Raw genomic sequence first — 16,279 nt, 5'->3', positions numbered from 1 at the left:
CAACAGGCATTGCGGATTATATTCTTGGTCTAGAACCTAATGCCGGCCCGCAAGCTCCCTGGACTCCGGAGATCAATGGTGAAAACTCCTATTTTGTCTCGGACGGCTCTCTGACGATCTCTGATGAAGACGGAACTAACTCAAGCGAAGATACCAGTATCGATCCCTCTAAAGTCACGGGAACTGTGTAGCGCCAGAAGAAAATCAGAAATCAATCTAAAAGACGCAGCCAGCTCAAATGGGACAATTCAGATTCACAAATGTCTTATCCCCTTGGGGAAGAAGCAGAACAGACTTCAATCTGGAAAAATATAAAACCAACACCAGAAACCACGGCAGAACCCTCTTTAGCCTCAATTCTAGCTTCAATCAAAGAATTCCAAGAGGAGGTTTGCTCCGATAATCGAGCAGCTGAAGGGGCTGAAAAGTACAACGTTTGGCTCATGATACATGCCTGATGGACATAAGGATGAAAATGGAGGAGCAGGAGAATCGACAGCGCAGGAACAATCTCTGCTTGCTAGGCATCCCGGAAGGAGTCGAGGCAGAGGACCCAAGGCACTACATTGTGAAACTTTTGCGTGAAGATATCCCGGATCAATCGACCTGGAACTGGGACTATGAAGTCCAACGGGCGCATCGTTTCCCCTTCAACTTGAAACAACGCCGAAATGGCAGCAGCTCATTCGGAGAAAAACCCAGGGCATTCCTAGTGTTCTTTGGGAAGTTCCTTCTTAGACAATTTGTCTATGACAAGCCTTACGTCCCCTCTGAATAAGTGTTAGATAAATCTTTCTCCAAGTCACAGAGCACTAGTACTTATCTCAAATTGGTGTCCCTGGCGGAAACCCAGAGGCCAACTAGACCAGGGAAGAGGCAGAGGGAAAATAAAAGCTGTCCAGTGGGAGATTTCCTTCGCCTGGTAGTACTATTGGCAAGCAGCATGGAGTGCCTGACTTGCCCACAGCACACAGGTGTTCCTTGGGTGCTGTTGCTGCACTGGTTGTGGCGGATTGAATATTCAAGCCTAGACTCTCTGAGGTGCAGGCAAGCTCTGGGGACGAACCAAGGACGAGCGATGCTCCATCTTGTGCTTCACTCTCTTTAGCCTCACCGCGGAGACCATTGATGCAGCACAGGTACTCTAGAGTCTCTGCTCATAGGGTGAGCGGGAAGTGACCTCAAGGATTGGAGAATTAAAAGATTTTCACCAATGTTATCAGGCGATCCTTTCCCAGTGGCACGAGTGAAAAGACCACCATAAGCAACCGCTGCCTTTAAACTTCTGTCCCCCCCTCGCCGGACAACGGTGCAATGCAGCCCTTCTCTGTGCACGTTTAGGTTGCACGCCATGACATCAGTTTTTATTGGTGGTCGAACGTAGAGCACCTCAAGTGATTTTGATGATGTCATTAGTGCTAGGGACAGAAATGTTCAGGGCCAGAAATTTGATAAAGGGTCTAAGTCCGATAGATTCATGGGGAATTTCATTGTTTTAAGGACATTTGCCACAGCTGATTGAGTCAGAAGCTGCAACTGTTTTGCTGCATCTTCCATCATCCAGGCCTCTTTCACAGGCATTTGAATCTGTGTAAGGATTTACCTAAGCCTGTGCTGTGAATTGTAGTCTGTCTGCTAATGTACATGTTAATATCTCTCTGTTTCCAGCTTAATTCATGTGTAAGACTCTTTTTGTTTGAAACATACTACGGTATACCTTTTTTCTGTGTTGTTATAAAAGCCTTATGACACTGGAGCAATGGCAAAAATATATGATTAGCTAAGTCAAAATACTTATTTAAGCAACCGTAGAAAGATGAAAACCTGTGTCACCCTACCAGCATTCGTATGGTGTGAGCTGTAGGCTGCATACAGCCGTTCCTTAGATGGAACACCCCATTAAGCTTTTATTCCATCATTTCCTGTCTGCTTCTGTTTTCATTGCTTACTTTTGATCAGTCCTGGTCCTGTTGTATTGGTTTTTGCTTTCATGAATACTATCTTGAAATTCCTGTCCGTGGTAATATTTCGGAAACTTTTGGGTTGATCTCTGAATATTTTATTTCATGGTTTTCCAAACAACAATTTATGCTACTAGCTGTTAATAACAAAGTTGTGTTAGAGTTCAGTTCTTTTATCCCAAATCAGTCCTTTGTTTTGAATCTATTGTGTTTTTGTAATAATAGGTCCCCTTATTGCCACCACTGTCTATTCTTTGAAGGCTCAAGAACCAGAAGACTTGTGTCCAGTGGAAACTCGGGAGTCTGAGGAAAAATGCAGAATAAAGCGTTCCCCATGTAAGTAAAAGGCTAGTTAGTTACTTGTGTCACTAATACCTTTGTCTTTCTCCCCAAAAGCCATCACATATTCACTCAAGTTTATGATATGTATGTATGTTCCTAACTGCAAAGGAATTAAGCCGTGCCCCGAGCTTAGCAGTGGGCAATTGACTTTGTTCTACATGAGTAAGATCAATAGTCAGCTTCCAAATACTCATCTGATCTGAAGAGCCTCCAACTGCCACAGCCACTCAACGTCTGAGGAATGTCTTTAACTGTATGCACATTCCAATATTTGCCAGTTCTCCCTCTGCAGCTACAATGATGCCTGCTTTTCAGGGGTGCTTTTTGTGATCGTCTAAAGTTAACCACATTTCTCCTCTTTTAATTTAATCAAAGAATGCGCTGTGCAAACATTCATTCATGTCGTCACCCAGTAGCAGTAGCACATTACACAAAACCTTTTTGAGTCCATTCACAGTACCTTACTCCACTGGATTTCCCTGAGGCAATGTCCACACATTGAAATCCAGTTCTGCCTTCTGTGTGGACCTTTGCATTTGTTCAGTTCAACATCACATTTCCCTGTACTTGTCCTTTGGGTAAGAGCAGCAGTTGTAGATGAGAAATGGGAACACTTTTAACCAATAAAGGAAGGTTTGCTCCCACTGCCAGTGACCAGAGTGATGACAGGAAACATTGACAGTAGGGCACAGTGAGGTAATCATGAGAGAATGAAAGTTGGAGATAAGTACGTAAAGGAAAGAAAGACACTCGGACATCAGGAAGAGAAATTGACGCTAGATTTGCGGAAGAATCCAGGATGGGGCAAGATGGTGTCAGCGCGAATCTACGCCGCGCACGCCGTGCACATCGACCATCAGCTATGCGGACTGACCAGCAATGCTGAACCTGGGAGGGAGCAGGACACAAGTGATTCGCCTCCACCTTCAAGTTAGGTGAAGCGTTATGGGCGCTGACAATCTCTGCGGGGTCGTCGCTCTAGGAAGAGCGCTACATAATTTCCTTAGATGCTGGATACTGTGCTACTTTGTTGCCTTCATGCTCACTCCAATAACTTTTAGGCTTGTGTTACCGGCAAGAACACGGCAGCGGAGCTCAAATATGTCGTCCAAAGGCGCCAAAAGCGGTAAAGTCAACAAGGCGAAGGCAGTCCAACCCGCTAAAGCCAGTACCGTTCTCGGGGAGGCGGCGACGTCGGACAACCTGATTAGATTAAAGGTAAACGAGAGGCGAACAGCCTCAAAAGAGCTATGGGGAGACTTGGGGGATGGTGGCGGTGCAAGAGAGGGGTTTCAACCATCTATTGTAAAAATGTTCTCTGGACCCAAGGCACCACCTCTTATACCAGACACTACATTAGACTCTACATTCAACCCCCCAGCTCCCCAACGTCGAACCGGATAGCTCACTTTCAGAAACACAAAGGAGCCTGAACCTTAATCAAAAGCATATTGTTTTAAAAGAAAGCTGCCCCTTTGCACAAATTGAGACAATTCAGCCCCCAAGCGAGAGGCTGGAAGATCAAAATAGAAAATAGAAGGACTGCTGGCCTCTGGGAACCTATCTTTCAACCTACCTTCTATTTTAGCCCCCATTGAAGATGCTACTAGATCCATAGCGGATTTAGGATTAACAACGCTTCCGGATTCCGCCTACTTAGTCTCAGGCTTCGCCATACAGAAAGTCGAATCAGAGACTGAGACAAAACGTCTGCCAACAGGCATTGTGGATTATATTCTTGGTCTAGAACCTAATCCTGGCCTGCAAGCTCCCTGGACTCCGGAGATCAATGGTGAAAACTTCTATTCTGTCTCGGATGGCTCTCTGACGACCTCTGATGAAGACGGAACTAACTCAAGCGAAGATACCAGTATCGCTTCCTCTAAAGTCACTGGAACTGTGTAGCGCCAGAAGAAAATCAGAAATCAATATAAAAGACGCAACCAGCTCAAATGGGACTATTCAGAGTCACAATGTCTTATCCCCTTGGGGAAGAAGCAGAACAGACTTCAATCTGGGAAAATATAAAACCAACACCAGAAATCATGGGGGAACCCTCTTTAGCCTCAATTCTAGCTTCAATCAAAGAATTCCAAGAGGAGGTTCGCTCCGATAATCGAGCAGATAAAGGGGCTGAAAAGATCAAAGTTCGCCTCATGATGCATGCCTGATGGACATAAGGATGAAAATGGAGGAGCAGGAGAATCGACAACGCAGGAGCAATCTCCGCTTGCTAGGCATCCCGGAAGGAGTCGAGGGAGAGGACCCAAGGCGCTACATCGTGAAACATTTGCGTGAAGCTTATCTGGATCAATCAAACTGGAACTGGGACTATGAAGGCCAACGGGCGCATCGTTTCCCCTTTAACTTGAAACAACGATGAAATGGCAGCAGGTCATCCCGAGAAAAACCCAGGGCATTCCTAGTGTTATTTGGGAACTTCCTTCTTAGACAATTTGTCTATGACCAAGCCTTACGTCCCCTCAGAATAAGTGTTAGTGAAATCTTTCTCCAAGTCACAGAGCACTAGAACTTATCTCAAATTGCTGTCCCTGGCGGAAACCCAGAGGCCAACTAGACCAGGGAAGAGGCAGAGGGAAAATAAAATCTGTCCAGTGGGAGATTTGTTTCGCAGGGTTGTACTATTGGCAAGCAGCATGGAGTGCCTGACTTCCCCACAGCACAAGGGTGTTCCGTGAGTGCTGTTGCTGCACTGGTTGTGGCGGATTGAATATTCAAGCCTAGACTTTCTGAGGTGCAGGCAAGCTCTGGGGAAGAACCAAGGACGAGCGATGCTCCATCTTGGGCTTCACTAACTTTATCCTCACCGCGGAGACCATTGATGCAGCGCAGGTCTAGAGTCTCTGCTCATAGGTTGAGCGGGAAGTGACCACAAGGATTGGAGAATTAAAAGATTTTGACCAATGTTATCAGGCGATCTTTTCCCAGTGGCACAATTGAAAAGACCACCATAAGCAACCGCTGCCTTTAAACTTCAGTACGCCCTTTGCCTGACAAGGGTGCAATGCAGCCCTTCTCTGTGCACATTTAGGTTGCACGCCAAGACATCAGTTTTTATTGGTGGTCGAACAGTAAAACGTAGAGCACCTCAAGTGATTTTGATGATGTCATCGGTGCTGGGGAAAGAAACGTAGAGGGCCAGAAATTTGAAAAAGGGTCTGAGTTAGAAAGATGCATGAGAAACTTCAGTCTTTTAAGGACATTTGCCACAGCTTATTGAGTCACAAGCTGCAACTGTTTTTCTGCATCTTCCATCATCCAGGCCTCTTTCACAGGCATGTGATTCTGTGTAAGGATTTACCTACGCCTGTGCAATGAATTGTAGTCTGTCTGCTACTGTACATGTTAATATCTCCCTGTTTTCCAGCTGAATTCATGTGTAAGACTCCTTTTGCATCTAACATACTCTGGTGTACCTTTCATCCGCTGTATTGTTTTAAAAGCCTTATGGCATTGGAGCAATGCCAAAAATACATGTTTAGCGAAGTCAAAATACTAATTTTAGCAACCTTTGAAAGATGAAAACCTGTGTCACTCCACCAGCATTTGTAAGGTTTGAGCTGCAGGCTGAATACAGATCGTTCCTTAGATGGAACACCCTGTTTAGATTTTATTCCCTTATTTCTTGTCTGCTTTTGTTTTCATTGCTAGTCCTGTTGTATTGGTTATTGCTTTCATGAATACTATCTTGAAATTCCTGTCCCTGGTAATATTGCAGAATGTTTGGGTTGGTCTCTGAATATTTTATTTAATGATTTCCCAAACCACAATTTATGCTACTAGCTGTTAGTAACAAAGTTGTGTAAGAGTTCAGTTCTTTTATCCCAAATCAGTCCTTTGTTTTGAATCTATTGTGTTTTTGTAATAATAGGTCCCCTTATTGCCACCACTGTCCATTCTTTGAGAGCTCAAGTACAAGAAGAGTTGTGTCCAGTGGAAACTCGGGAGTCTGAGGAAAAATGCAGAATAAAGCGTTCCCCATGTAAGTAAGAGGCTAGTTAGTTACTTGTGACATTAATACCTTTGTCTTTCACCCCAAAAGCCATCACATATTCACTCAAGTTTATAGTATGTATGAATGATCCTAACTTCAAAGGAATCAAGCCGTGCACAGAGCGTAGCAGTGGTCAATTGACTTTGTTGTACATGGGTAAAATCAATAGTCAGCTTCCAAATACTCATCGGATCTGAAGCTTCTCCAACTGCCACAGCCACTCAACGTCTGAGGAATGTCTTTAACTGTATGCACATTCCAATATTTGACAGGTCTCCCTCTGCAGCTACAATGATGCCTGCTTTTCAAGGGTACTTTTTGTGATCGTCTAAAGTTAACCACATTTCTCCTTCTCTTAATTTAATCATAGAATGCGCTGTGCAAACATGAAATCATGTTGTCACCCAGTAGTACATCACACAAAACCTTTTGAGTCCATTTACAGTACCTTACCCCACTGGATTCCACGAGGCAATGTCCACACATTGAAGTCCAGTTCTGCCTTCTGTGTGGACCTTTGCATTTGTTCAGTTCAACATCGCATTTCCCTGCACTTGTCCTTTTGGGTAAGAGCAGCAATTGTAGGTGAGAAATGGGAACTCTTTTAACCAATCAAGGAAGGCCTGCTCTCTCTGCCAGTGACCAGAGTGATGACAGGAAACATTGACAGTAGGGCACAGTGAGGTAATCATGAGAGAAGGAAAGTTGGAGGTAAGTAGGCAAAGGAAAGAAAGCCCACGGGACATCAGTAAGAGTAGTTTACAAGGTGAAAGGCAGCGTTGATAGAGAAACATCTACGAGAAAAAGCTAAAAGATTTCACAGATAACAGAAAGTGAAAGACATAGCTTCATGAGAAAAACCCTTCTAAGGTCGAGAGCAGGAAGAGAGACTTCAAAGGTGAAATGAAGGTGAGGAGACCACTGCTCAAGAGAGAATCATCAAAGGGAAAAATATGAAAAACTGATTTTGTTAAAAGCAATTGAACGACACCGCTACAAGAGGGAGAAGCTTTTCAGAGAAAAGCAGTAAGAGATACCTGAGATGTGAAAGGAAGTGAGAGAATTTTACGTTCTTGAGGAAGGTGATGGGGAGACAGAGGGGCAACTCAGCAACCACCACGTATAACTGGAAGTCGGAAACACACAACTGGGTGGAATTGGTGGGATAGAAGGAGGGGATAAAAAAGGGCAGGAGATTACCAGCCAAGAAATACACATTTATAGAGCAGGGATAAGTGAACACAATAATATAAAGCTTTGCATGAAGAAAAGTGATGGATAGGCATGCTTGAATCAGTCTTCACCACTCTGAATTCCTCCGGGGCAGTATTCTATTCCTTTCTTTTATGTAGGTTGCCAATGCCATTTCAACCAACAATGTGCAAATCAGTCTTTTCCCCGCCTAAAGAGAAACAGTCCATCCTGACTTCTGGGTCACTTTCTCTCTGAATGGGAAAACTAGCCCCCCATTTGTGTTTCTGCATTATTGGTTTGAAGAGTGGCAAAACTAAGTTCAAACTATCACTTTTCTGTTGTCTGAGTCAGTGTCCCCACGTTGGTGGAGTACCCCCAGATGTGCGTCAGAGATTGTGGTACTAAAAGGGCACACGCTACACCTCACTGAAGCCAAACATGGTTGTAAAGAAAAAGCCTTGTATCTGATCAGTCTGGAGTCTGGCAAAGAAATGTTCAGTTACCTCTGGTTATGTTCATTAAACTGACTCCTACAGTTTATAATCACAGTCCTTGCATTATGGGGTTGAATTACGCTTGGTAAACAGACTAGTCTTAAAAACTAATTAATGTTTTTAGTCGCTTCCCCGTACCATTACAAGAACTGAAAGATTACCAGTTAACCTTTGCAAAGGGTCTTCTTACACGTGCAAACACATATTGCCAGGTTTTTAGTAACTATTGATCCGTTTAAGCCAGAAATAACTTTTTTGGGTTAAAATCGACAGATTGTGCAGGAAGGAGATGATGGACTATGTGGCAAATCCTTAGTTATGCGTAAAAGTCTGCCACCACAGAATCGCATAATTCCAGTCGCCCTGGTTATACCTCACCCCATTAAAATCAGGGTCCAAGAACAATTTACAATACAACTCGTAGTTTTCTTCTCGGACAATACCCCTAACACAAGAAACAAGGCGCGAGACCTACTGGAATAGTCTAATCTTCTTCCGCAAACCACCCAGGCACCTCCACTCGGCAGGACTCATACATGCACGCATCCCACTCAGGCACCTCCACTCGGCAGGACTCATACTTGCACGCATCCCACCCAGGCACCTCCACTCGGCAGAACTCATACTTGCACGCATCCCACTCGGGCACCTCCACTCGGCAGGACTCAAACTTGCACGCATCCCACTCAGGCACCTCCACTTGGCAGGACTCATACTTGCATGCATCCCACCCAGGCACCTCCACTCGGCAGGACTCAAACTGGCACGCATCCCACCCAGGCACCTCCACTCAGCAGGACTCATACTTGCACGCATCCCACCCAGGCACCTCCACTCGGCAGGACTCATACTTGCACGCATCCCACCCAGGCACCTCCACTCGGCAGGATTCATACTTGCACGCATCGCATTCAGGCACCTCCACTCGGCAGGATTCATACTTGCACGCATCGCATTCAGGCACCTCCACTCGGCAGGACTCATACTTGCACGCATCCCACTCAGGCACCTCCACTCGGCAGGACTCATACTTGCACGCATCCCACCCAGGCACCTCCACTCGGCAGGACTCATACATGCACGCATCCCACTCCGGCACCTCCACTTGGCAGGACTCATACTTGCATGCATCCCACCCAGGCACCTCCACTCGGCAGGACTCAAACTGGCACGCATCCCACCCAGGCACCTCCACTCGGCAGGACTCATACTTGCACGCATCCCACCCAGGCACCTCCACTCGGCAGGACTCAAACTGGCACGCATCCCACCCAGGCACCTCCACTCAGCAGGACTCATACTTGCACGCATCCCACCCAGGCACCTCCACTCGGCAGGACTCATACTTGCACGCATCCCACCCAGGCACCTCCACTCGGCAGGATTCATACTTGCACGCATCGCATTCAGGCACCTCCACTCGGCAGGACTCATACTTGCACGCATCCCACTCAGGCACCTCCACTCGGCAGGACTCATACTTGCACGCATCCCACCCAGGCACCTCCACTCGGCAGGACTCATACATGCACGCATCCCACTCAGGCACCTCCACTCGGCAGGACTCATACTTGCACGCATCCCACTCAGGCACCTCCACTCGGCAGGACTCATACTTGCACGCATCCCACTCAGGCACCTCCACTCAGCAGGACTCATACTTGCACGCATCCCACCCAGGCACCTCCACTCGGCAGGACTCAAACTGGCACGCATCCCACCCAGGCACCTCCACTCAGCAGGACTCATACTTGCACGCATCCCACCCAGGCACCTCCACTCGGCAGGACTCATACTTGCACGCATCCCACTCGGGCACCTCCACTCGGCAGGACTCAAACTTGCACGCATCCCACTCAGGCACCTCCACTTGGCAGGACTCATACTTGCATGCATCCCACCCAGGCACCTCCACTTGGCAGGACTCATACTTGCACGCATCCCACCCAGGCACCTCCACTCGACAGGACTCAAACTTGCACGCATCCCGCTCAGGCACCTCCACTCGGCAGGACTCAAACTTGCACGGTAAACAACCTTTACAATACAACTTTTACCACGCAGTGCCTTTACAACGCAACTTTTACAACGCAAACCATTACAACGCATTGCGCTGGGGGGCGCTCTAGGATAGGGAATGGGTTTAATGTACTATCCAACACCTTCCCTACTATCCACGGGGACTGGAGTTGGAATTGTAAATTAAACAATTCACTATCCAGCGCCTAAAAGCACTATGCGTTGTAATGGTATTTGTTGTATAAATACCGCGTTGTAAAGGCACGCGATGTAAAAGTATGCGTTGTAACATCATACATCCACTTGCACGCATCCCACCCAGGCACCTCCACTCGGCAGGATTCATACTTGCACGCATCCCACTCAGGCACCTCCACTCGACAGGACTCATACTTGCACTCATCCCACTCAGGCACCTCCACTCAGCAGGACTCATACTTGCACTCATCCCACTCAGGCACCTCCACTCGGCAGGACTCATACTTGCACGCATCCCACCCAGGCACCTCCACTCGGCAGGACTCATACTTGCACGCATCCCACCCAGGCACCTCCACTCGGCAGGACTCATACTTGCACGCATCCCACTCAGGCACCTCCACTCGGCAGGACTCATACTTGCACGCATCGCATTCAGGCACCTCCACTCGGCAGGACTCATACTTGCACGCATCCCACCCAGGCACCTCCACTCGGCAGGATTCATACTTGCACGCATCCCACCCAGGCACCTCCACTCAGCAGGACTCATACTTGCACTCATCCCACTCAGGCACCTCCACTCGGCAGGACTCATACTTGCACGCATCCCACCCAGGCACCTCCACTCGGCAGGACTCATACTTGCACGCATCCCACCCAGGCACCTCCACTCGGCAGGACTCATACTTGCACGCATCCCACTCAGGCACCTCCACTCGGCAGGACTCATACTTGCACGCATCGCATTCAGGCACCTCCACTCGGCAGGACTCATACTTGCACGCATCCCACTCAGGCACCTCCACTCGGCAGGACTCATACTTGCACGCATCCCACCCAGGCACCTCCACTCGGCAGGACTCATACTTGCATGCATCCCACCCAGGCACCTCCACTCGGCAGGACTCATACTTGCACGCATCCCACTCAGGCACCTCCACTCGGCTGACTCATACTTGCACGCATCCCACCCAGGCACCTCCACTCGGCAGGACTCATACTTGCACGCATCCCACTCAGGCACCTCCACTCGGCAGGACTCATACTTGCACGCATCCCACCCAGGCACCTCCACTCGGCAGGACTCATACTTGCACGCATCCCAGCATTCACAGAGCCAGATTAGAAGGATGTGCGTTCTTTAACATCACTCCTAAAGCATGGAACAACCTTTCACCCCACATCAGAGCCTCCTCCTCTTTTCTTGAATTCTGCAAGAAGCTGAAGGTTTTACTTTTAAATTAACCAAACTGTGCTCGACCCAAACACCTGCTGAGCACCAGGATACCCTCGCAAGTAATACTGCGCTTTACAAATACACATAACATAATACTGAACATTAATAGAAGATTCTCGAACAGGGTTGTGAAACTACACTGTTCGTTAAGACACCCATTTGCATTAAAACTAAAATACAAATTCCTGGTCATGTATACCGGAAAAAGGAAGGCTTTCAGCTCCCTTAAAGAGTACCCTCGCCACCCCCATTGATTCAAAGTTAGCTATAATGGACTATAATGACTGTGAGAAAGATGAGATATGAAGTGGCGATGATTGTCTCAGCACCCGTGAGCAGTAAAGGTCTTGATGTACGTTCCAGTAGGATTAAATATACTCTGCAAGCACCTATGTTATCCCATCTCTAAGAGCGCAGCGTTTTCCATAGAAGAATTGCAATACTACACCGTACTGTTCAAACAGTAAAAATCTTAACATTTTATTTATTTATTTTATTTATTTTGAAAGTTTTATATAGCGCGAACAAGATCTTTGCAGATAACAGAACGCTTTACACAGGCAAGTGGGGGGGTAGGGGAACAAGAGGGCATAGTAGGGAGGTAGATCATCAAGTTCATGTACATAGCAAAAATATTACGTATAGTACAGGTATGAGGTAGCATGGCATAGTTGGAGCGTAGGTCATCAGAACGATGTAAATAATATAGAAATATAAGTCAAAACACACGTGCATAGGAATATAAAGGCTATATCATAATAAAATACTGGTAATACTGTTCGACGCAATGTCAATCAAACGAATTGTTCAAGTGTATTTAGCCATAAGGATATTTTTGACTTCTTTCTTAAAAAGAAGGGAGGAGGAGATGAGCCTCGTTTGAGGAGGAAGTGCGTTCCAGATCCTGGGCGCCATTCCAGAGAAGGAGCGTTTGTAAGTTTTTTCCTTCCAGAATCTTCGCGGTTTCAGCAGAAGATTGTTTGTGCTCCTGGTAGTTCTGGACCCGCCGGAAATTGTTAACTTATGAGTGAGGTAGCTGGGTGATTTCAGGTGTATAGCCTTGTGCGTCATGCAGGCAATTTTCAGCTGTATTCTGGCTTCAAGGGGCAGCCTGTTGAAGGCTTTGAAGTCAGGGGAGATATGCGAATGTTTTTTTGATCCAGTGATGAGTCTTGCTGCCGCATTTAGTGACGCTCTGAGGGGTGCAGTTGTCGTAAGGGGGAGGCCGCAGAGGGACACGCTGCCGTAGTCTATGCGAGGGATGACTAGTGCTTGTACTGCTGTTTGGAAGTCTTTTGCTGGGAGGAAGGGTTTCAGTTTCCTCAAGGTATTTATTTGGAAGTTCGCCCCCTTAGTAGCCTTGCTGATATGCTGCTGCATGTTGAGGTTGGTGTCAAGTGTTATGCCTAAGGATTTTGCTGAGTCCACGATGGTCGGTTAGACATTGAGTGCTGTTAGGTGCTTAAGCCATGTTTGTGCGGAAGATATTTTCGTGGGAGGTGAGATAAGGAGGAACTCAGTCTTCATAGCATTGAGTTTGAGGTGGTTATCGGCCAGCCAAGATTGGGTGCTTCTGATCGTTGAATTCAGACTCAGGATGTCTTTGGGGGATTGTAACTTGAGATATATTTGAGTGTCATCGGCGTACATGTGAAAGTGTACATTGGATGCTTGTAGCAGGGTGGTGAGAGGTTCCATAACTAGGTTGAACAAAGTAGGGGATAGGCAGGATCCTTGAGGGACACCTAACGATACCGGTACTGGTGAAGACATCAGGTTTTTGCTCTTGAATTTTTGAGACCTGTTGTGTAGAAAGGAAGTGAACCAGCTAAGCACAGTCCCAGAGAAGCCCATTCTTGTCTTTAGGAGTTCGAGTAAGTTCTCATGTTTCACTGTGTCGAATGCTGAAGAGAGATCAAGAAGGATGAGGAGGCAGGTATTATTTTGATCTAAGATTTGGATGGCGTCGTCAATTATGTGAGTCATAGCTGTTTCGGTGCTGTGCCCTGCTCGGAAGCCTGATTGGTGTGGGTTGAGGAGATCAAACTGTTCTATGTGCTTTGTCGTTTGTAGTTGGACGCATTTTTCTAACAGTTTGGCGAGAGTGAGAATGTTGGTAATCGGACGGTAGTTGTTTAGATCAGTGGGGTCGGCTGTCGGTTTCTTCAGTAACGGTGTAACTTGTCCAACTTTAAGGGAGTCCGGGATGGTTCCTTGTTGTAGTGAGCTATTGATAATTTTAGTCCAGAGTGGGAGTAGCAAAGGGATGAAGTATTTTACGGCATTAGCAGGAAGAGGGTCAGTGAGGTGATTGGATGGTTTCAGGGTGCTGAGTATTCTGTCAATTTCCTCTTCAGAGTAGGTGTCAAAGGATGACCATGTCACATTGTTTTTTAGTTTATTGGGTGTTATGCAGTTGGGTATTGAGTAAAGGCTTGCATCATTGAGGAGGTCGCTCTTTATATTGTCAGTTTTTTTGTTAAAGAAAGCTGCGAAATCTTCACAGGAAGGAGTGGTGCTCATAATGTCGACAGCTTCGGGTTGTTCCTTGGATTGAGATCGGATTAGCTCGAACAGTTTACTTGGACGTTTTTTTGCTTGGTCTAGCTGGAGTCTGAAGAACTCTGACTTCGAGCGTTTTATTTTCCTAAAGTATGCATTTCTCTTTTTCCTCTGAGTATTAAGATGCAATGTCGAAGGAACTGATCTCCAGGTGCGCTCTGCCGTTCGCATAGCCCGTCTCTCTTCATTAAGACTCCCGTTGTACCAGGGGTTGTATATCTTAGTGGATACTCTTTTCAGTTGCATTGGAGTGGCCTCATTGATTATTGAGGCCATGGAGTTGAGATAGTGGTCAGTTAGGTGCTGAACGTCAGTAACGTTGGTAGGGGGGAGTAGGAGATTGCAGCTGTTAGGGGGTAGAGAGTTTGGATTGAGTTTCCTCATGTCTCTTTTCCAAACTTTGGGCATGGAGTATTGCACCGGGATGAGTTTTACTTTTTCCTTGATAAGGAATGTGATAATATGGTGGTCTGACCAGTCACAAGGTTGGATTGAGTCAAGTTGAGTGGTGCCTTCTTTGGAGATGACCAGGTCGAGGGTAGAGCCTTTGTCATGTGTCGGGGTGTTGCAAATTTGAGTGAGGTCAGAAGCGTTAAGGAAATTTTTGAGGATATTAACTACTGCGTCACTGCAATCATTCCAATGGAGATTGTAGTCACCAAGGTAGATTTGTGTGTTTTGCCGTCCTGCGTTGATTGACATTGTGTCCATGAGTTGTTGGGAGAAGACGAGGTTGTCCCCCGGGGGGTGGTACATGATGTGTAGTGAACATACAGGTTTGTTCTCACTGATAACATCAAGGCAGAAGTATTCACAGGAGGTAAGAGAAGGGGCGGTGACTTTATTAATAGAGAGGTTGCTCTTGTAAATGCAGGCGATTCCGCCACCTATCTTGTTGGACCTGTCAAGTCTAGTGATGCAGTAGTTGGGGGGGACTAGGATATCCATGATAGGATTGGAGGATTCAGTTAACCATGTTTCAGTTAGTATGGCCAGGTCAAGGTTCCTAGACAAGATGAGGTCAGCGACCTCCGTCGAGTGTTTCTGGGCCGATCTACAGTTGAGAAGTGTGCATTTGAGTCTGGGGGTGCAGGGGGAGGTGGCGGGGTCCATAGTGAGAGGGACTTTAGTGAGGTTGTTGGGAACAGAGCCTCTGTTGCTATGCTTGGGGTGCCTGATAGGCTTGGAGAGAATCGTGGGAATGGACATGTGTGTGGTGGCTAAGCTGTTTTGGGATGCCGGTACATATGTGCTGAGTAGGGTGTGTATGTCGCGGTCCGAGAGAGTCTTGATTGCGCGCTGGGGGCGGTTGGCGGTATTGCGAGAGGGGATAGAGGTCCAATGCAAGGAGCGATTAGGATGTGTCTTGATAGTGCGCTGAGGCCGGTTGGAGGTATTGCGAGAGGGGATAGAGGTCCCATGTAAGGGGTGACTAGGATGTGAGGGGGAGTTGTTGATTCGTTGAGAAGTGGTGGCGAGGGGGGGGTGCTCGGTGTGCGTGAGGAGTAACTCTTTGAGCGTGTGGAGTTCTTCTTTCACTTGGAGGAGGGTGGTCATGATTGTATCCAATATGCCGTTGTGTATGGGGTTAGAGTTATTGGAAGGGTAATCAGTGACAGGAGGGGTGAGGCAAATGCGAGACGTGTGGAGACTGGTCGTTGCGGGGGGGCAAGTGTAGAAATGGGGAGTGAGAATGGGGGGGGAGATGTTGAGGGGGAGTGGGGACCAGGAGTGGAGGGGGAGCTAAGGGTGGGGAGTGAACGGTTGAGGGAAGAGTGGAGGCTAGGGGTGGCGGGGGTGCAGGGAGGGGGGGAGATGAGTGTGGGGTGTAGGTCTGGAATGGGTTGAATGCAGAGGATGGGGGGGGCGCTGTTGAGGGAGGAGTGAGGGCTAGGAGTGGCGGGAGTGCCGGGAGTGGGGGGAAGATGTTGAGGGAGGGGTGTATGTCAGGCGTCGTTTGAGTGCAGAGAGTGGGGGGGAGATGTTGAGGGAGGAGTGGGGTCCAGGAGGGAGGGAGCCGGGAGTGGGGGGAGAGAGGTCACGGCTGGAGGGGGAGCTAGGTGCGGCGGGAGTGTAGGGAGTGGCGGGGGTGGAGAGATTGGGGGGGTATTTTGGATGGCATAGAGTCAAGTTGTGAGGGTTAGAGGCAGTGGGTCGTTCTGAGACGTTAGTTGGACGCGAGGAGTTCTGGTTCAGTTGGATTGGAGTATGTGTGGAGGGCCGCCGGTTGAAGAGGTGCTCTTTGAAAGAGGGG

At 47.6% G+C, this 16,279-nt stretch overlaps 1 protein-coding gene across 2 annotated transcripts in view; it reads left to right on the top strand.

The window, feature by feature from the left end:
• LOC144770914 (uncharacterized) overlaps nt 1–16,279 on the top strand; it is a 72,645-nt gene that overhangs the window by 31,086 nt on the left and 25,280 nt on the right. For both annotated transcript variants that reach the window (XM_078655730.1, XM_078655729.1), the window contains exons 5-6: nt 2,187–2,297; nt 6,196–6,306. In XM_078655730.1, the coding sequence (XP_078511856.1) occupies nt 2,187–2,297; nt 6,196–6,306 (222 nt within the window). The remainder of the gene's footprint in view (nt 1–2,186; nt 2,298–6,195; nt 6,307–16,279) is intronic.

The sequence above is a fragment of the Lissotriton helveticus genome, chromosome 7 (genome assembly GCF_964261635.1).
Source record: "Lissotriton helveticus chromosome 7, aLisHel1.1, whole genome shotgun sequence".
Lineage (NCBI taxonomy): Eukaryota > Metazoa > Chordata > Amphibia > Caudata > Salamandridae > Lissotriton > Lissotriton helveticus.
Note: the sequence above shows the minus strand (reverse complement) of the source record. Positions and strands in the feature narration are given on the sequence as shown.